General features: G+C 43.2%; 1 protein-coding gene across 3 annotated transcripts in view; it reads right to left on the bottom strand.

Moving 5' to 3' along the window:
- The window catches only part of CDH4 (cadherin 4), a 410,156-nt gene that overhangs the window by 61,041 nt on the left and 327,464 nt on the right, over positions 1–21,651 (bottom strand). For all 3 annotated transcript variants that reach the window (XM_086852847.1, XM_086852848.1, XM_086852849.1), the window contains one exon: positions 11,410–11,582. In XM_086852847.1, the coding sequence (XP_086708973.1) occupies positions 11,410–11,582 (173 nt within the window). The remainder of the gene's footprint in view (positions 1–11,409; positions 11,583–21,651) is intronic.

The following is a 21,651-nucleotide window of genomic DNA, read 5'->3' as shown; positions in this document are numbered from 1 at the left end:
ATGGTTGGATGACAGAAGTGGCAGAGACCATATAGAGAGCTGAAGGGGCCTGAGGATGAAAACTGGTGGAGAATTTTATGACAAAATGGTTTTTCATCACAAGACGCTAAGAGTGAAGCTGCTCCCAAGGACGAGCACTTGAAAGCTCTCCCTCACTTGGAATTTATTTTTATATTGCAAAAGAGTCCTTTTTTGAAATGGTTTTAATGGTCTGAGCTAACTTTGACAAAAATTGATCTTTCAAAATGTCAAACATAATTTTGAAAGACCAATATCAATGCGACATTTTTGCAGTTATTAAAACAAAAATGCTAAATCTCTCCAGATTTTCTTTTTTGACTGGTAATTACAATTAAAAAAAATAATTATTTTTTCCTAATTGGGGGTGGGGAAAATATTGTGGGGGCATTTTCTGCCTAATCAGGATGATCTACATAAATGATTCTGATGCTTCAATTTCTAATGTGATGGATAGATCTGAGAGAGTCTCCTGCTTTTTACTTTAGGGATTCTCAGGGATGTGGCTATGACCAAAGGAGCTGAGGGTGGGCTACCTACCCTAAGAACCATCTGATACCTTGCAGGTTTCCCTGCAGGTTATTTTTCTAGGGAAGTTTGCTCAATTGTTTTTGTCAAGAGCTGATACCCTGAAGTCATGAAGCCACCCAGTTCCTCTCCAGCACTCAGGGGTGGAAGCTGCTTGGCTGCTCATCTGTAGGACAGATTTTCTGATAGTGCACAGCACTGGTAACCCTTCCAGATTGTCTCTTTATGCTCAAATATGCTTTCTTTCAAACCACATCTAGCTGCTGATTTACCAGCAAATACTGTTCATTCCCTTTTCTGTCAAACATCGTGCTCTGATATCAAACATACGGGGGCCACATCATTTACAAATCTAGTAATGCATTTCCCATCTCCCTCCTCTGCATTGCCATGGCCACAAAAAGATGGAATCAGCCAAGATGAAAGCATTTTCAGGGCTGAAGTTTAATGGCTAAAATAATTGCAGAAGCATACACATCTCCAAAACAAACCACTTCCAGAATGAGTAATGCGTGGAGTATCCTCTCATCTACTACTTCACATCAGCACAGGCTCTCCTGTGAGCAAAACACATCCAGTATAGGGTAGGGTGTTTTGATCACAGCAGATCTCTGAGGCTGGGCCAGCTCTACTCTGCTGCAAGAAAACTGCAGGGCTGGCCCTGAGTTCAAGAGACAAGAATCTTTTGACCTCTCTGAAATTCACCTTCAGAAGGGGACCACAATGATTCCTAAGTAGGCATTTTATCTGGCAAGCTCCTGCTTGGGTGGCATCAAGCCCTGCTTTAGAACAGCAGACACCTGGCAGGAAAGCTTCCCACTTCTGCAAGAGTCATTTGCTGTTGACTTACAAACCCCAGTTCCCATCCTCAGGCAGCTGCAGTCAGTCTGGTCAGTTCCTTGGGCATCTGCCCAAATCCTGAACCACTGAAACAAGATCCTTCCCTACAAGCTGAGGTGAATTCCATGTCGGTATGAATAGGAAACTACAATCTATTTATTTTTCAGGCATGTACAAATAAGACTGGAAAGACCAACTTATTGAACATCTGGATAATAGGAGTCACTGCATTTTTATGCAATTAGTTCCCCTTCTCAATTTGAGCCATCAGATTTGAGGTCACTGAGTATGTGACCTGTTTACTTTAACTGAAAACCACATTTATTTTTCTGGAAAGGCATTTGGAACAGAAAGCATTTTAAGTGCAAAAAAAAAATGAATAGCTTGAATAAAACATGATTGTACTGACATGTACTCTATTTAATGAGGATTTCTTGCACAAAGTCCTGAGAATTTTTTAGAAACTGGAATAACAGAACAACAATGAAAGGAAAATATTTAGCCTAAAAATTAGAAGAAAAATGGTGAGGTTACCATGACAAAAGAACAAACTGCCTCACTGCTTCAGCTCTGCTAGTACAAGCTCCTAGATACTTTAATGTGCATTTCTGCGAAGAATAACACACAGCTCCATCCTGCCTGCACGTGGCACCTTGCTGGCCTTATCCACGAGCCCTCTCTCAGCCTGCAGTGAATGGAGAACAGCCCAAACCTCGGTACCTGATGTTGTGATTATTTATAGCCAGCCTAGTGATGCTCACGAGTGTCTAACAAGAACAGTCCTCCCCTTCAAAGAGCCACCTTCTGCCACCTTTCTGGGTACTAATTAGTACAGAACTCAAGGAAATAGACAGTATTTGTGATGCAGAACAGCAAACACCCACATTTTGGTCCCTGTGCACACATCCTGTATTTTTGGAAGCATTACATCCTCTGCAAATACAAATGCCATGATCCTGACACTGTTCCAGATGAGATGTACTATAAAACCACTAGATACATCACAATTTAAATTATACTTTACAAAGCATGTAACAGCCTCTCTGCTATTTACACTGAGAACTCTCTATTTTAAGAATATTTCAGAATACAAGACTCTGTATTTGATCTTCTGACAGACACAGTCCTTTGTATTCAAGCTGCCTTCTTCTTATGCCCAGATAAGAAAAGTAACTGATGCAGGGTGAAACGTCCCATAAACTCACTCATGCTCTGGCAAATATGTTGAAGACAATATTTAAGCAAGAAATGGAGCCAAAGATGCTCACAGGAAGGAATTCTGCTATTAAAAAAGTAGTACTAGGTCTAGGAAGAAGGAGTTAACAAAGTCTCTCTTTAAAATGCTAATAACAGACAATGGTCTGTGGATAAGTTAATTAGTGGAACCAGCTTGTGTTTAATTATTTCACTTGACCTCGTGCAGATTTAGACAATAATCCCTTTAGAGAGGGGCAGGGGCTGTTGGAAAGTATGTGATGTACCAAAAGAAAAACTTTAAATCTGCCTGAGCTGAGCAGGTAGTCTTCTATCTGAAATTGGAATGATACACTCTTCTCCACTGTAAGACAAGCTCAAATAGAAAAAGAAATGCAGGTCTGAACTAGAGAGATTATGCTAAGGACCTGGTGAGCTTTCCACTCCGATACTTAACTTTTTTTTTCCTCCTCCCTATTCAGCTGGGATTTTACTACTGAATAATGTATAAACCAACCCACTGTAGTCAGAGGTGGGATTTCATGAGCAACTTGAAACAAGTGCAACCAGACTGTACCAGAACTCTCTGAACATATTAAATGTGTGTGAAGAAAGAAAAGGATCTACAGACTATTAGTATATGTGGAATTTTCTTATAGGAGAGGCTCTGAAGATTTCCATATTTAAAAGAAGGGAACAGATTAGGTGGGGTATCAGTCCTATTCTTGCTCGGACTCTATAATTGGATCCAATTAAACTCAAAGCTTTGTTTTATCTGAATAGTTCAACCTCAAATCATGCTGCTTTTCAATTTAGTAATATCTCTTCAATAGCTCACCCAAATATGAAAAAACTCATTACAATTCCACATGTGAGGCAGTACAACCTCCTCCAGAGGCTCCAGCCTCTAAATGCTGGTGACACTGAAAGCAAGCCAGGTGTATGATGAGAATCTAAACCAAATGGGAGAAAGAATTAAAAAAACAAATAGGGAGCTACTCTGGCAGGCAGTAAATGGTGTCAGAGGCACTGCCAGGGTGGGAGGAAACTCTTCATTTCAGCCAAAGGGCAGGGCTCACTCTTGGTGGAATGGGCTCCATGGGAGGTGTAAACTGGCTGCAGTTTCCATGTACAGCCCAGTTCTGAGGCTGGAGCATCCTCCTGTGCACATCCTCAGAAGGACACACAGTGCACTGGGGCCAGAGCTGAAAACCTACACAGAACCAGCAGACCAATAAAACCAGCCCTACTGCTCTGTTTGACCCTCTTTATTAAAAATGTAATCTGATGGGGAATGAAAGGCCTTAGGACAGGACAGGCCAAGGTGAGTGCAAGCAGATCACACAGCCAGGCTGAGCTCACACAAACTCACAGCCAAACTGTGCCAATATATTCTCACTTTGTACAGCCAAATGATCTCCAGCCTGTTACCCTTGTGTCCTGATCATCCTCCTGGTGTACCCTTGTGGGAGATAAATACCATGGCTGTTTTGCTGCCTGCTCATAGGACTCCCACAGGTTTCAAGCTATTTACCAGCCTCTTTCTTTGGAAAGCTCTTTTATTCTTTAAAAGTGTCTCCTATCGTATCCACTTTTTTTTTTTTTTTTCCCCATACTCATGCTATTTTCTTCCAAGGCCATGGCTCAGAGCCCTTTCTCTATCAGTTTTACTAGTCTATCTAGCTATCAGGCTTTTTAAAAGGAAAAGTAATCAAAAAACCTTTTCCATACAGAGGAGCTCTAAAACTGATTGTCAGCTTCTTGTTTAGAGTTGCAGCAATCATGCAGAAGAGGGAAAGGTACAGATCCTTCCAGAAACACCCACCAGAAAGACACACAGGCACTGCAATTTGAGGAGCTCAAATGGGGAGACATATTCCTTCTGGGAATTGTGACAAGGCTTCAGAGCCACTGGCATTGTTCCCTTCTCAATTAAAACAAATAGTGTGATTCCTGTGACAAGGATTTGCTCACATCTTTCCCAGCCCTCATAACAAAGGTTATGAGGGATCCCTTAAGCAGTGCTGTACCAACAGCTCTCGGAACAGATTTGAGCCCTTCCCCTCTCCTAACTTCTGGTATCTCAAATTACTGCAAGTGGCCCTCCACTGGATGCACAACACACTTCCACAGGGTTAATAAAATGAATCTTCTTCACTGATGAGTGGTAGTGCTCCTCACCATAATTTTCTGAGAAAGGTCATTCTTGTCTGTAATGAGAAAAGGAAATGCACTGGGATGGTGGAGCAAACTCAAATCAGTCCTGTGTACAATGCAGACACATAAACCAGAATCCAGCATAAATCTGCTGGCTAAATTCAGCTTATGGCTAATCAGCTCTTCCTTTGACAGGATATGCTGCTGTGGAAATGGGATAATTTTATAACTGAATAATTTAACCAGTTTTATCTTTAAGTAATTATTTCAGGCATATTAATACATAAAGCTTCAGTATTTACATTTTCGTTACGCGGCCCTGAAAAATTACAAGGTATCAGGGATAACGTAGCATTCACGATAAATGATGTGCACAGAGTGGATTTCATCCCTCAGAGTGACTTTGTGCTCCACAAATCCCTGGGATGGCAGGTGGCTGCCAGGCAGACAGCGAGGGCAGAGCCTGCTGTGTGCCAGCACGGGGACAAACTGCTCCTCAGTGGCAGAGGGGAACTGCTTTCCAAAGTGTCAGAAACAGGCCAAGGCTGGGAGGGACAAGTAAAACACAGTCTGACAGAGGATGCTGAAGTATTTTACCTGCTTATCCCTGCTAAGACTCTGGTAGTTTATGTCTGGCTTGAAGACATGTTCCACAAAGACTCCTAATCACTATTTGAATGCTGTGAGAAGTGGAAAAGACACTCAACCCTGGAAGCCTGTAACAGTCCTTCATCATCCCAGTCACCTGGGGAGCCTCCAAGTCTGGGAGCTAAATACAAGGACTTGTGGTCCAAATTCATAGGAATGGATGTGCCTTGCTGGAAAAACAATTACTAATCCCTCACTCTGGTTCTCCACCTGTGAGTTCAGGTGTGGAGACATTTTTCTGCATGTTTTGATGAAGTGATATGGGAAGTTCATCTTGAAAAGATGAACTTGTGGTTCTGCAGTCTAACAACCTTGTTTTAGTTCTTCTCTGGAAAAGAACATGAAAGGCAGAATCCCTCTCACTTTAAAGAACTCCTGTAATAGATACAAATAGCAAACAGGGTGGATGCTGGATTGTGCATGTCAGAAGGTGACATGCTTGTAGCAATTCTGCATAACTCCTCTCTGCTCCTCAGAGAAGGCTAATCTGACTGAGGAAAATGGAAACAGAAGCTCCCAGGATGAATTCAGGCCATTTAGATGTCACTTTCCCTTGTTCTTTCTATTCTGTCAGTACACACACACGAGTGACAATCTGCCCAGGTAAACTCATCCATCACTTGTATGGTGTGGGATCCCTGAGCCTCACGCTGCAACAGATGCTCCCCCAGCCCTGCCTGGAGCAGGAGAGGCAGCTCTGCAGAACATCACATTGATATGCAGTGAGGGAAATAATTAGCATGGCCACAGTAATTTAGAACAGAATCAATTCCTTTTGCTGTATTCCAGGGGTGGATAAAGGATTGAAAGCTGCTGGACTACACTGGCCAGGCTCAGCCTGAGTTACCTGCTGGCTACACCTGGATGATTGTCTGGCTGGAAGAGACAAACCCAGATTAAACCCAAACTGTATTTGGGTAATCTCAGACTAGTGGATGTCTATCTATGAGAATGTTTCACAGCAGTCTCAATGGCTAAAATCATTCCTGTACCAGGACAATGCCTTGTTTACTCCCAGCCAGCATTTGAATGAACAAGGAGGTTTTGTAAAGCTGTTGCAATGACCTGGAGATAAATATAAGTTACTGCAGATAGTAAAAACCATCCCTGCTCAATGTTTGGAGGAGTTTACAGTTGTTATTTTTGTTTTTTTTTAACATAACATTTCAAATTCTGCACTATCAGAAATGTCTACTGCACCAAACCCAGAGTGTTCGAAAAGAAATCAACTGTCTCTGCTAATAAGAAGAACTTCTCCTCTTCCCCATAAAAATTCTGCCATTTCATTCATAAATAAAATAAACCTCTAACTCAGTTGTTGGCAGGCTCTCCCTTTTATCTTTCACTCACTTGAGAAGGACCAGCAACATCACGTTTTCAGAAAGCCAAGTGAAGTAATCATAGAATCGGATTTCATGTATTTTTAAAAGCATTTGCAGCAGCAGAGATCCAATCACTTTTAAAAGAAATACAAACATACAAAAATTTGGAAGAGGCAGTTCAGTGCTCCTGACTGCCTTCGTTTCTCCAGCACCAGATGAATGTGCTGGGAAGGGACTCCTTTCTAGGGGACATCTCAAAAAGTTAGCAACATTACACTACAAGCACCACAGCTCTGAAATACTTATTATCTCAAATAAACCTGGATGACATTTGAGATGTCTCTACATTTATTGGCCTGCCAGCAGAGCCTGGGATCAACCACCTCCTTTTCTCTCATCCTTTTTTTTTTTTTTTTCCCCTCCTGCTTGCTCAAAGTCTGTGTTCATAAAATATTTAGGGGAAGCTTTTCAGAGGATGATATTGCCTATACTATAGCCCCAGTGCAGGTTTACTGTGCTACTGAGACAGATATTCTGCCACCAGAGAAATCAAAATTGGTGATGGGGTTGAGTTACTGCACCAGGAGCATCATCAGCCTGACAGTCTGGGCTTGATCCCACCTGGGACACTGGGCTGAGTGGAAGGAACAAAGTAACATGTGGAACAGAGCTGGTCGCTTTTACAAGGTTATACAGAGAAATGTTACTTTTCAGGATGGAAAACAAAAATATGAATGTTCTGCTTGTGTCTGAAACTCACCTGACCCTTTCTTACCTCTTGCAATTTTCTTCCCAGTGGGAAAAAAAAACCCAGCTTAATGAGATGTGGAATTCAGATACGCTGCTAAATGAAGCCGTCAGTCTGGCAGCATCTCGTGTAGTACCACCCACTTCTGCAGCAGCCTGCCATAAATTAAATCAGCTTCCATGGTCCCTTCCTACCCCTGACCTCTGCCACAACCTGTTCATCTCCTGCATTCACAGGCTTCCCTAAAACCCACACATTTTGTGCTCCCACCATCACATGATTTTTTTCCTGCTAATTTCATTAAATCAGCTGCAGATTTCCACTCTAAGGTTTTCCTGCAGCAAGCATCTGCTTTTAACTTTTTCATCAAAACCTTGCTGTCTGAATGTACTTGTGAAACTCTGATGACCTTAAATCCCTATCATTTTCCCTGTTAGTTCAAGGGATAGGTGTTCCTTTGTTCCACCCTTGGCATTTCTCACCCTCAGGCATCCAGGCTTACATCAGGCTGTTGCTAAACTGTCTTACATTAATAATTTTTATGAAGTGCAGTCCAATTAACTTTATCTTCCTTGGGGATCCATTCAATTAAGTGCAGTCATAATGAGTGAGTGGACACAGAGCATTGTCACCATATTTACATCCAGATTAAGGGGAACCAGGTAAGATAACTTTAAAGCCATCAGTATTTTAATACTTTGGCTTTTGATTGTGCTATCTTCAGTGTCAGACACATTTAGGAGAGACCAGCACAATTTGAGAGGCTGAGTTTTTAATTTCCTCTATGGTTTGTGGAAATGAGAGTTTAGAAACAGCAGCAAAAACACATGAGTTTGTTTTAAAATAGTTTTGTTGCAGGTCAAACAAAACACTTGTCCTGGCACAAAATAAGCTAAAACTTCATCCAGTTCATTCTTTCATGGATTGTTAGGAAACCAGCATAGAACCAACATTTAAGTGGAGATGCTGAGAACGTCAGGAAATCTCATTTAATGAGCATGCAACAGAAATGCTGAGCTGGGAACACCAGTTCTGAAGTGACTTTTCTCCCTTTTGAAAGACAAATGCTGGATCTGGAACATGGACCTGTCTCTCAGATGTGGAATAGCTCCAGAAGTTATTTTTACACCTGCTTTGCATTGCAGAAGCAAGGGAGAAGGGTCCAATGGAGACTGAAAACCTGGTTCTGTATCACCACAGCTTACCTTAATCATTTCTCAGGCACTGATAAATGTGTCAATAAGTATTTGGAGAAATAACTGGTATCCAGGGAATTTATCTTGGTTATAGGAGTTTCAGCTGAATAGGTCAGATTTGTTAACATTTTAATTTACACAAATCTGCATTCCAAATATTGCTCTTCGTCTCCTTTTCCTAATGACAAGGAAATGTCAGCAGCAAACCCAAATTCACTCCTCTAATAGCTTCCTCAAGTTTTCAGGAAAAACAAACAAAAACAAAAAACCAGTCTGTGGTACAGTAATGGGGGTGTTTGAACACAGTTTTCAACTGAGATGCAATATAACTTTATGTTAATGAACTGGGAAGTTTTGCCAGTTCCAGATGCAATCCTGAATGTAGGAGAGAGGGCTGGGAATAAGCATGCTCCGTAGCTTCAGGGCAGCCCCAGGATTATGCCCAGAGCTGGTTGTTCTGCCTCGATCCAAGTGTCCCTTGCCCAACCTTGTACTCAGCTTGGGACACTCAGCACCAGATTTCCACACACAATGTGCCAGCTGTCATTTCCTGGACCCTGTGCACAAGGGAACTCCCATGAAGCACATGGTTCCCCTGCAAGTTTTTAAAATACTTCAGATGCAATGAGAGAAACACTAAAAAAGACAACCATCCTGCCTTATCCTTTCCCCCTAATTATCACCTGCCTCTTTTCTGAGCTGATTTGCTGAGATTAAAACCTCTCTCCCACCAAGTTATCCCAATCTGTGTTTCTGAAATTAATATAAAACGACGACCTTTCTCTGCCCATAGAGCCCTGCATTAAAATGCTGATGTCAGGGGGGCAGTAATAGTTCTTTCATTTCCATAAAATCAGCATTTTCCTGCCAGAATTCCAATTTCTTCTCTGAGTACTCCACTACCATCCCCCTGGGGGCTGCCAGCAAGCTCTCCAGCACTTGTTTCTCCTCCTCCACTGCGAGCCTGCCGCAGGCTCCAGCACTGCCTGGGATAATCTACCTGCTTAAGATTCAGCCAACTTCCCAGCTCTCGGAATACAAGGAGTAGGGAAAGGTCAAATCTGCCCTAGGTTGTGCTTGCAGAGTGTTCTGCCACGTCAGGTGGGAAGGAGCTCCTTGTACTCCCCCAGCTCTGCTTCCTGTCTTCACCTGGAAATCTGGAATCTGGAAAGCTCTCTGCTCTCCTGCCCTTCTCCTTGGAAAGCTGTTTCACACACTGTGTCCCCCCTGGGCCAGCTCACCCTGAAACAGTGCTGAGGGTGAGCCCTGTGCTGCTCCCAGCCACATTCCCAGCCAGCATTCCCAGCCACATTCCCAGCCACATTCCCAGCCAGAATTCCCAGCCACATTCCCATCCCATCCTGAGTGTCCCAGAGGCTGCCCTGCAGCTCCACACGTGCTGCTGAACTGCTGCTGGAGCTTTTATCTGCTCTCAGCAGCTGCCTTTGGGATTCCTCCCCGAGCTGCTCTGAAGCTAAAAAGCAGCCCCAGACATGGGAATGGCACGGGCACAATCCCTGGCAGGGAATGTCTCCTGACTGGAGCCTGGACCAGAGCTCAGCAGTGGGGACAACGTGTGCTGCTGGCCAGAGGGGCATGGGAAAAATCTGCAAGGTGCTGGAGGCTTCACCTCTCAAAGTTTAGGTCCCAGCCCCACATGTGGGGACTCCTGTTTGCTCTGCCCCTGCCCACAGGGGAGGAAAGGAAGGAAAGAAGAACAAAACCGGTTTCTGGTGCCTTCTCCCAGGAGCACAGCACACTGGGCTCTCCCAAATTGGACTCTCCCACTGGATGTGTTAACTCTGGGTACTGCCTGAACATAAATCTCTGAGCCTCAGAATAAGCAAGTCCTTCCTTCCATACTCTCTGTGGCCCATTGTTCCATGGACAAATGATCCTGCCTTCAATTAGCTCAATTACTGGAGCTTCCCCAGCTGCACTGAGCTGCTCTCCATGACCTGCACAGTCCGATGGGGAATTAAAAACAGAACTGAAGTTCTGGGGTTCTCTCCCTTTACACCCATGGACCCCATCCCCTCCTTCCCCACTCACTCCATCCCACCACTGACACTGCATTGGTTTTTGTTTAACATCTGAGGTATAAATGCTTTGTCCTTGAGCTACACCCACAACCAGAGGAAGCAGAGCTCTGAGAATCACATTATATAGTTTACACTGGCAGAGTATTTTTTTGTCAATAAAAGTGAAATTTCTGCTGCATTTGAAAAAGCTGCACATTGTAAAACACCAGAAAGAAGAGGCACTAAAGGCAGAACATCACACAAACCCAAAATCACTGGATGACATTTTACTAGTTTGGAAATGACACAAGGACACAAAGTGTGCTGAGTGCAGGCTGCGTTCCTTTTCCAGGGGTAACATGCAAAGAACTAAGGTCTAGAAAGGGCTATAGATATCTGGCAGTTTATTGCCCCCCAACAGAAGCGGGGACAAATGACCATTTATTCATCCCCTTATGCCTCCTGGAGTATTTTCTATATCTTTGACTTTAACAAACTTAGGAAAGGAAAACATCAGCTCCAGGAGTTCGAAGATGCTCACAGGGTTTCATCGACTGCTATGGATTAAGACAAAAATATCACATCAAAGCCACGATGCCCCACAGTTGTTGCAGAAGCAAAGACTGTGATCTCCACACCTCAACTCAAGCTTTTAGAGGCTTGGGATTAAAGACAGGGTTTGGGCTTTTCGCATCAGCAACCCTCAACACCAGCTGGTAAGACGGATTCAAACTCACCTCCCTGTCGAGCCCAGCAGCCACGGTGACAATGTCCCCTGTCTCGCTGTTAATAGTGAACATGTTTTGTGAGGGGCTCTGCGGGGTCTGGGTGACGATCCTGTACCTCACCATCCCGTTGGCCGTGGTGCCGTCGTCCGCGTCGTTCGCCGTCACCGTCATCACGTAGGTCCCTGGGAACGAGCCAAGAGGAATTATCAGTGCTACCTCATTGCTGAGCAGATTGTGGTCCCATTGGGGTCATGCATTTGGTTCAGAAATGCTATGGAACAGACATCTCACTTCAATCCAGCCAGCCAGGCAAGGCGAGGATTATGGAAATAGCAACACTGCTGAGATAGATGATCTGGAAGGATGCTGATTGCACGTAACTGGTAGACAGAGAGAAGTCATGTAAGGGTATCTATGATTAACTTCTAATTCTTTCAGTGATTGTAAGTTTTAGGGCAGCATTTTTTTGTCCTGCAATTTCATAGATACTCACAGGAGTTTTTTTTCCATCCAATCACTGCATTCATGTGCATTTAGAAGTAGAATTTAATAGTGGAAAGCCCATCAGACTTCTCAGCAGCTTCAGAAGGACACCATCAACATGCCCATGCCCAGTACAGGAAGCAACTGCCTGCTGCTTCCAGTTCTTGGAGAAACATCCACCTTTCCTGTCCCTCCAGGATTAAAAAATCCATTTCTGCAGAGCAAATACAACAGCTGCTGCCCAGCAGGACAGAAAATCAATGATTTGGTATGTGTGGCCAGTGATGTATTGAATTGTTGGTTTGTTTCTTGCTAATCATCAGTGTCTTCATTTGCCTTGCAAAAAACAATCCCTACATTCTCGATGCTGTCGGGAGCGCACTGATGCACTGACAGGCTCATTAGCACTGGAGTTTGGCAGCAGGGTGTTTTGTTAAAGTGGGAAATTATCATTATGAGCGTAAAAGATGTTACTTGATTGGATGGACTCCTGCAGCTGCATGGTCCTGTGACCCCCCCAGAGCTCGTGGGGCCCAGCTTTACACTTCTTATATTGATGGGAGGGAATGAGTGGAAGGGCAGGCACACACTGCTCACACAAGGCAATCTGCAACAGTGGATGAATATAATGATATGAGACCTGAGAGGAGGAGTGGGAGGCAAAGAGAGACAGCAAAACCAGACAGAACCTCATTTTGTGATCACCAAACCCAACGGCATCCATGAAAAGAGGGAAGGTGCCACTCCAACACTGTGCATTTGAGAAGTCTGAGCACACGGACCAGCTTAGGAGCCTGCCATGCTGGAGAGATGCAAAGTGGTCCTGGCAAGAGCCTGAGCTGACTCGAGATGGAGCCACACATGGCTTTACAAAAAGAGCTGAGTTTGTTCTGGTCTCTGGGTTAGATGTGAGCCATGGGCAAACTTGAGGACGTGTGGCTGCATCCTCTGGCACACCCAGGTCCCCAGCCTGGACACACTGGGAGCCACCACACTCTTCATGCAGGGAGACCAGAGAGCTGGAGAGCTTGTTTGCAAAGGACTTGAAAAATAACCCATGCTCTAAATGGCTGCAGTATTTTGTACCTTAGCCAAGTGTCTTTAAGCCACTCAGCATGTAGGAAATCCCCCCAGTACCTTTCCCAAATCTGGGAAACCAGTGTTTCTCAGTATTAGCAAGAAGTTTGTGTTTTTGCACTTGTGTGAAGTGCTTGGCTGATCTTCCATCTGCCTCAATCAGGCTCTTTTTGTTCTTGGTGGTGATACATATATTCCTGTGAGTTTTCTTAGTTCAATAAGAATTATAGATTAAAAAAATAAATGAATGTGTAAAGCAAATCTTAATGATGAATACATTCCTGTTTTTCTGCAATAATCCTGATTCACATTTGTGAAATGAAAACAAACTATTCAACAACTTTAACATTCTCCCGATCAATAAACTTCAGAAGACGGAAGGAACACTGAATTGAAACAAGGCTGTGCAAGCAACAAATTTTCTCTATTTTCTCTACAAGCATTCGTTTTTTGCTCTTTTGCAAAACCAGTTATCACGAGACAGCTGATACAAATAATGAAACCAACCCTTAGATAACTACAGGGAAAATGTACAGGAGAAATTTAAATAGGAAATATGCTGAATGAGATGTTTGATTTGGAATTTATGTTATCTTAATGCATTCAATACTGAAAATATCTCTGAACAGAATGTCAAAACCTGGGGCTAATGAAAACAGAAGCGGAAGAGGAAAACAGAATCTATTTTAGGCCATGTAAAGTCCTAGGATGTATTCCAAAAAAGAGGTGGTATTTCATGATGCACTTCTAGCTCAAAAAACAGCTCTGAAAGTCATTTGGACTTCCAGTTCAGACAAGGGCACCCCACAATTGTGGTCCCTCCTTGTTTGGGATATCTCAGAGTGTACTGTAGTTTCCAAAATTGCCCAGAACACGTGTGAAATTATGGGTTCCCATCTTGGCAGGGGAACCTGACAGGCTGCAACTGTGGTGGGAGGGGATGGGGGGACAGCAGCTGTACCATGGATGAAGAGCATGGAAGGTCTCCTTCACTCTTTCTCTGACCCTTTTGCTTCTCTCCTGCAGTGTAGAACTGCACTGAGCACGTCTGCTCTAGAGAAAAAGGACTATTTCAATAGCATTTGACCTACATCTCCATAAAGGGAGATGGGGTAGGAGAAATGTCTCTAAAGTCATGAACTGAGCACCAGGGAGCTGTATTTCAAGAGGCAATCTGCTCCCTATCTCCTATCTTTAATTTTGATTATGAAACCCAACCACAGAGAAAATAAAGAGAGGAATTTGGCATTAATTACTATCTTGTAACTTAATCAAACACCCTCTGCAAAGGGCCCTGTGTGGCTGCAGCACATGATGGAGTTACAGCTTCCTGAGCCTTCCTGGCTTTCCCTGGAGCTGCCTGTCTGACCACAGTCTGCTGTAAACTGGCTGCAAATTGCTTCTCCCTCTCCACAGTCTGGACAGGGGCTGGTCTCTCCTCTCCTCTCCCTGTGCTCACACTTTTCCCACCTGGCAGAGCTGACCGACAGCATCTCCTGTTCCCCCAGCCCAGGGCACCATCCCTAGGGATGGTTCCTGAGGGATCAGCTGGAGTAACCCACACCACTGCCTCTGTTCCACTTGGTTTGCTCTGCATTTAGGCTGTCTTTAACAAGATGTATCCTCCAGATACCTGAGTGCTGCAGTGAATGACACAAACATAGATCTGTGCACAAGAGTATTCAACAGAGTTATACACAGATAAAGTGCCTGACATCCTCTGGGTGCTGTATTAACTCCTGCACTATACTCAGATGGTTGGTGATCTACCTGCAATAAAAGTAAATAATGTCATGCTTCTATGTCCTTTGCATGGAGATACATCTTCATGTACTTTATATTAAAATAAAAGCAATATATCCCTGTATCCAGCCCCTAATCCTACACAAATTAGGTAAATATACAGTGGCAGAGAGCACAGCTTTAACACACTCAAGGATTGAAGCTGGTATTGTTTGTTTTTAAGTGACTAAGTACTGACTGCCCAATCTGGACACCCACAGGATGTGTGTGTTTTGTGAAAATAAAATATTAACCACACTATATTTACAGCCCTATATGATACCCAAACAGAGGCTAGGAGCAGTTACTACAGACCAGAAACACAGAAAACTCCACTCAAGACCCTGTACTCTGCCAGATTTGTACCAGATCCTGCTGGTGGTGATGAAACTACAAGAGTAAGCTGAATGAGTGTAAACAGAGCAAGAGGGACTTTATACTTTCAGTGCCTGAGAAAAGCATCACCTTTATTTTTCTGCTCTGCACTCAAGCACACTGACAGCATTAAATGAATGCATAAAGTGCCCAAACTCAGAAATTTGCCCCAGCCTGTGCAGTGTATCACAGGATGAATACCCAGTGCAGATATAACAGATATATATCTGATATAACTGAATTAAACTACACACCTGGCCTAACTCAGGTACGTAACCTGTTGAAAGAAAACAATTTCTCATCAAATAAGGCACATGGTGCATTAAATAAAGTACCAAACCTAGTACATCATGTCAATATTAAATCAAATTTTCTGCATGTTGAACAGCTCTTCTGAGCAGCAGATTGAATTACCATGCACATCTAGTGATGACAAGATTACTGTGCATTAGCCTTCATTAATTAATGTGCAGAGTTCATATATCACCTGAGTCAAAATTAATGGATGGCATGACAAGGGACATCTATCAATAAAAGGCAGGACCTCCAGAATCTGTAACTTGCCAGTGCATTCCCTTTGGTTTCCCAGAGCCCATAACCTCCCAGATGTTATTTTGTCAAATGAGATGGTTTTGTTTCTAACCATGGATAAGACACAAGAGAGAAATGCTTGAAAGCAACCCTTATGGAACATATTCCCATTGGATTAATTAAAGTTTCTACAGGATAGGCAAAAAAATGCCTTACAGAACCTGGGGGAATGGAAGCAAAGGGAGATAATTTATACCTGTACATTCAGTTTTGTTTATCAGTTTTAAAATGAATTGCATCTCCTTGTAAAAGACTGCAAAGAGATTTTGTTAGATTCACCATATCTAGAGATAGCTGCCCTGAGCATGTGTAAGCAGATAAGCACAGTCATAAACAAATGTCCCCCTCAAATCACTCTGGAATCTGAGAATCAGCTCAGTTCTTTGTAGCTCAGACAATCCCAAAGCATGCTGAGGGCTGCTAATTCCCCTCACGTTGTCTACAATCTCTGCCCTCCCATCTATGCAACTTCATTTCTCCATAAAGATGGAGCTTTCAGGAGTTTAAGGCACACAAACAATATTTTTGCACAGTTGTATTCCTAAAGTCTTTGTTACAATTGCTTTATAATTGCCATTTTTCTAAGCTGGTTTGATATCCATTAGTTAGATTTAATACATGTTAAAATAAAGAGGTAATGGGCACTTACTGGGAAGCCAATAAAATAGAAAAATAAAAACTCCTTTCACTTTGCCCTTTATCCCACATGTCTCTGCAAAAACACATAATCCTCTCAATCTTCTATGATATAAACAGAAAACACTAAACTTCACCCACTTTTTACTGATAATGCTGTTTCTCTATCTAGCTTTATCTTACAGTTTATGTTTTTAAATGGCTGGTAAATGGCTGCAGAATCATTAAAGGTTGGTTAACCTTCTTAGTCTAATTCTGACCTACAAGATACTTAATTTAATCATTCCCACATGGAAAAGGACGGAATCATTATGTGCAGACATGTGGTGATAGCCATATTACATTAGATCTTCATTAACCCAAGTTAATGATGGCTTTGTACTAATGGAAGCTTCCCCTTACTCCTCATTTTTTCCCCCCAAATTGGAAAGCTCACTTAGTGGAGCCTCTGCATCTGATGCTAGAGATGACAGTAAGAGTTGTGGCAAGATTAAATACTGAGCAACAGTGTAAAATGTATATTTCCTGAAGCCAACATTTTCAACTCAGAAGTTTCCTGATATTAGTTTCCTTCCCCACAGAGGATGGGAAGCTCAAGCCCCTACTCATAACAGGGAAATTCACATTTCAGGTGATTTCACCCATTGCAAGGAGGTCTAAGGGACAGAAAGACCCACAACAAAAGCAAAGCCATCAAAACCAAGTTCCAAGACAAGTATGATGGGATCCTTAAAAATACAACTGAACTTTCTGTAGCGTTAAAGACTAAAGCATTTAATCTAACAAACCTGCATCCTCAAGTCAAAAAATTAAATGTGTTCAGAGGGTGATGGGAAACAATTTCACACACTCATTGCTCAGGGTTTCAAATGAAGTTGGGTAGCTGGCCCAGCAACAGTGCTGAATGGAGTCACAGAGGTGAGCAGGAACGTGGACAAGACATCAAGATGACAGAAGTGAGTGCAAACACTGCAGGTGTAACAAATTGCAAATATACTTAAATTACGCTGCATCCCACATGCTCTGGATAAAAAAACAAAGTAGAAGCAGCACTTTCCTTCCAAATGGTATTCTTTCTGTCGTAACTGATAGCTGCTGTCATTCTCCTTCAACATAATTTTTGTAATCATTGGCAAATTTTGACCTTTCAAGCAGCTAACCTAATTCATAACGGATGCCACTTCCTAATTAGCAGAGACATTGGATTCTCAGCTTCAGACAGGGCAAGAGCCAACCTAATGAGAATAAAGATAGTGAGCAGGTCTGGAGAGACAAGAGAGAGAGCTGAAGAGGCTGCTGTCACCCAGAACAGAAATAAGATCTCCTTATTGTTAAAAATGGGATAAATACCTCCGGAGAGCCAAAGAGCAGCTGCACAGACTGCAGCACACACATGGCCCTTGCCAGATTTGAAGATCACTCCCCTCCAGCAGCCTGCTGAGACCCCCTTACCCCAGAGAAATCCCACCAGTCGAACATCAGGATGGGCAAAGGCACATCCAGCCTCTGAGCAAATGGTTCTGGCTGCATAAATTCATGAGGTTCAGCTCAGCTGAGCTCCTGCACATGCATCCTCTCCATTTCCAGGGCTAATTTGAAGAAGGGGGAAAGCATGACTACTTAGGACAAGGTATCCTGAATATCCCCACTGAATTGTGCTGAACAGCACAGCCAGGTTTCATGCTGCACTGAAGGCAGGTGTGACTCCAGGAACCAGGCAGCCCCAGCTGCACACAACCTGACACTCAACACATCCTCCACAGGGATCCAATCCCTAAATTTTGACACTAGAATACAATACAAAGTGGTGTCATATAATATAAATGGTATTATATATATATATATCATACTAAGCTATTTGTAACTGCTGGTTAAAAGGAGGCAGAGTGTAGTGTTCAGTTGTAACTCCCTCCTACATTGGTGTCAAACCTTGATTTCTGCATTTTTTTCCTTTACATCAACTTGGCCATTTTTTTCTTTTTTGGAGGGAAAACCCATCAGTCTTGAGATTTGCATTTTTTTCTCACTTACAGTCCTATAATTCACTTCCTTGCTCTTGGGACTGGATTCTTCTGAAAAGGAAATTAAGAGCACAGATTTCATAACCACTCACCTCGAAAGAAAATGGAAAGCACTACCACATGAGTTTGCAGAAAAAACAATTTCTTATCTTAAAATTGTGCTTGGCTGAGCAAAAGAACTTGAAAAAGAATATTGTGTATCCTAAGTCTGTGTGTAATGTGCGAGAGAATAGAATCAGGTTGGACAAAGCCATTTTTAATAGCATATGAAGTGCAAGGATAACAGCAGTGCCTGCCCAGGGTGCAGAAGATGGCACTGCCATAGATGAATATATTCAAACTTGGGATGGATCCAGAAGTAATTCACACAACCTGTGAATACCTCTGGGATGAATGGAAGAATCCATTGAGTCCCACTCTGACCCTCTGGAATATTGAACTGGCACCTTCTTAAATGAAGAGTTCTAAAATTACCTCCAAGCTGGAAAAGACACATTGAATGTTTTGACTATGAGCAGCACGATGGTGTTTTTGGAATGGGTTGCAGTGGCAGAAGAGGGATTCACTCTGTGTCCTATCAATTTTTTAAAATGAAACATCTTCTCTTCAGCTCTCAGGCCCTGCCACCCAGCAACATCTGCTCTTTTCCTTCAATGAACAAACAACCAGGCACACCAGGCATCTCCTCATGAATTCCACTGTCAGGATGGAGAAGAGGAACAAGCCAGAACTGCAGAATCCAAATTCTCCCCATGAATATATATATGAATGCAACTATATGCCTTAAAAGATTAATTTCACAAGCCTTAAATTGCAGTTTAATTTGAAAACTAATTCAGCCTCATAATTGGCTTTCTGTTCAAATCACTGAGGCTAAAGATTTAAATTCTTAATATTCAGATGACTTTCGAGTTTCTGGCCCCATCTGTGCATTAGTCCATGGTGTTAATCTCTGAGGGAATCTCTGCTGGCATAGAAATAAAATAAACAAACTGGGACACTAGTAGAATAATCGGCTTTTAAAATCCTTGGGTTTTTTTATATACTGCTTATTTTTTATGAAATTTCTTTAACTCAATTTGCCACATATAGATTTGGCTCGCAGCTATTTCATTTTTTCACGTGGCATGTTATCAACAATTATTCTATCAGAGTTCCGTGGACTCAGGAGGAGATGGAGAAATTTTAAATTACAACATTTCTCATGTAAGAAATACTAATATTCCTTTATTTTGGAGGACTCTCTATACTCAGCACTCATTCACACCACTCCCAAGAAGGATGGTAGGAGTAAACTGTTATACAGAGCTCCAGGAGAATGAAGGGGCTGGACAGAGTTTAAAAGAAGTCACTTGGACTTGTGCTATTGACTTGAAAGGGACCAAGATGTATCCAGAGTTAGTGAAGTGGAAAGGATGAACGGGAATGGAAAAGGCCAGTCTGACAGGAACAAATTGTTTTGGAGAGACGAGTTAATTTTTGACAATCTTTCTGTTAAAACAAAATAGATACAACCCAGAGCAAAGCACTCAAGTCACTGCAGAGCATTTCACATTGACCTTTTCAGAACTGAACGCTTCAGTTAAGTAAGACATCCACATCCTTCTGCCAGGAAGGGTTTGTGGTGGTTACAGCAAAACTAAGCTTCTGCAGAGATGGAAGTAGTCCTTCTCCATCACACTATTGTTTTGTGATTGAATTCCCTTCCTTCTTTCATATTTAAGCATTCTCATGCCATCTTATTAATTTTTTTTTAAACTGTAAGTTTCTCCTGGAAGAGCCCTCCCCAAGGACGCTGCTGGGATCCTGCACGCCCAGCAGAGGAAGTTCAGGGGCTGTGCTCATGGCAGGCAGCAACTGCTGCTGTACAGAGGGGAGAATCCCACTCCAAGCTCCAGTTCCTTCCTGCTGCAAGGAGCTGGTGTGATGCACCTCGGAGATGTGGGCATGGAAAAGGCAGCAGAACCCTTGCAGGGCAGCTGAGCCCTGCACTCATCCTGCTTTGTCAGCGCTTGAAAGGCAGCGCGCAGCTCCGGGAGAGCTCTGCTGATTAAGGCTGCCAGAGGGAGCAGGGGAATTTCAGCTCCAGCTTGCAGCTGCATTTTTAAAACTTGGCTGTGTTCTTCACACAGAGGCAAAGTTCAAAGAGGCAGAACATTATTCAACACGAGTAAAACATGGTCTTTTAAGATACACTTTCAAACAGTGGCACGTTAAATCAAAACAACTTGTGGAGGGGGAGAGTGAGGAAGAAAGATGGTCCTGTGGAAAAGGAAGTCCTGCATCACTAGTGTTCTGCATTTTTGAAGGGCCTGCTTTTACACATTTAAATTGCCCAGCTACTTGACCTGAGGATAGATAAGCCAGAAATGCAATAAACTGTTCTTCCAGAGAGTATCAGAGAAGGAAAGAGATGCAATTCAGTTTAAGAGACAGCACATCAGACGATGTCCAGGGGCCAGTTCTCACTACAGAGAACTTCACCAAGAGTGAGCTCCTGCTTTCAAGAACACTATGCTATGGCTCAAGACACTATTTCAATTAAGGTATTATAATCTTAACCAGCAACAACAACCTATTATAATTAATAGTACTTGACGATTTCTTTTCTATTCCTGCCAAGGATTGCTTCAAGGTGACTTGCAGAGAACACGCTCCTTGGGAACCCAGGCTGAGTGCTCTGCAGGCTGGGAAGCCCCTTAAACCCCATCAGACTGTCTAATGAGTACCTTCACAGTGCTGCCAATTCATACAGCTTTTGGACAATTTTGTATTCTGTACAAATTTGTATTCCAGGCTAAAGCAAACTTGCTTCTGTGGGAGGCCGAGTGCCCAGCAGTGTCACACCGTGCTGCAGGCTGGAGCACGCCTCCTTCTTCATTCCCATTTCCTTGGGTCACTCCACTCTCTTCTGGCTTCTTCACTGTTCAGGAGGTCACATCTTGGCCACCCTCCATGCCCTGCCCTGGCCTGGCACACACTGCAACTCCCTGCCAGGCTCAGAGATGAGGCCCCACACTCTGTTCCAGGTCACCACACCCCAGCCCAAGCGGGGACCAGGCTGTGTTTGGGCACAGCCCTGCCTGGTGTGCACACACAGCCCTGCCTCTGCTCCAGCCTGGAGCCCTGGAGTGCTGGGACAGCTCCACACGGCCCCTTCCTGCTCCCAGGACTGGATCTGCTCTACTGGTCCTGCTCAAGCCTTACTGGGGCTTTCCCTGCAGCTCAAGGTCACTGCTCAGCCTCTGCTCAACAGCACACATTTGATGGTTTTGCTCTGCAAAAT

This window comes from Cyanistes caeruleus, chromosome 16 (genome assembly GCF_971803275.1).
Source record: "Cyanistes caeruleus chromosome 16, bCyaCae1.hap1.1, whole genome shotgun sequence".
NCBI lineage: Eukaryota > Metazoa > Chordata > Aves > Passeriformes > Paridae > Cyanistes > Cyanistes caeruleus.
The sequence above is the reverse complement of the archived record's forward strand: the minus strand, read 5'-3'. Positions and strand labels throughout refer to the sequence as shown.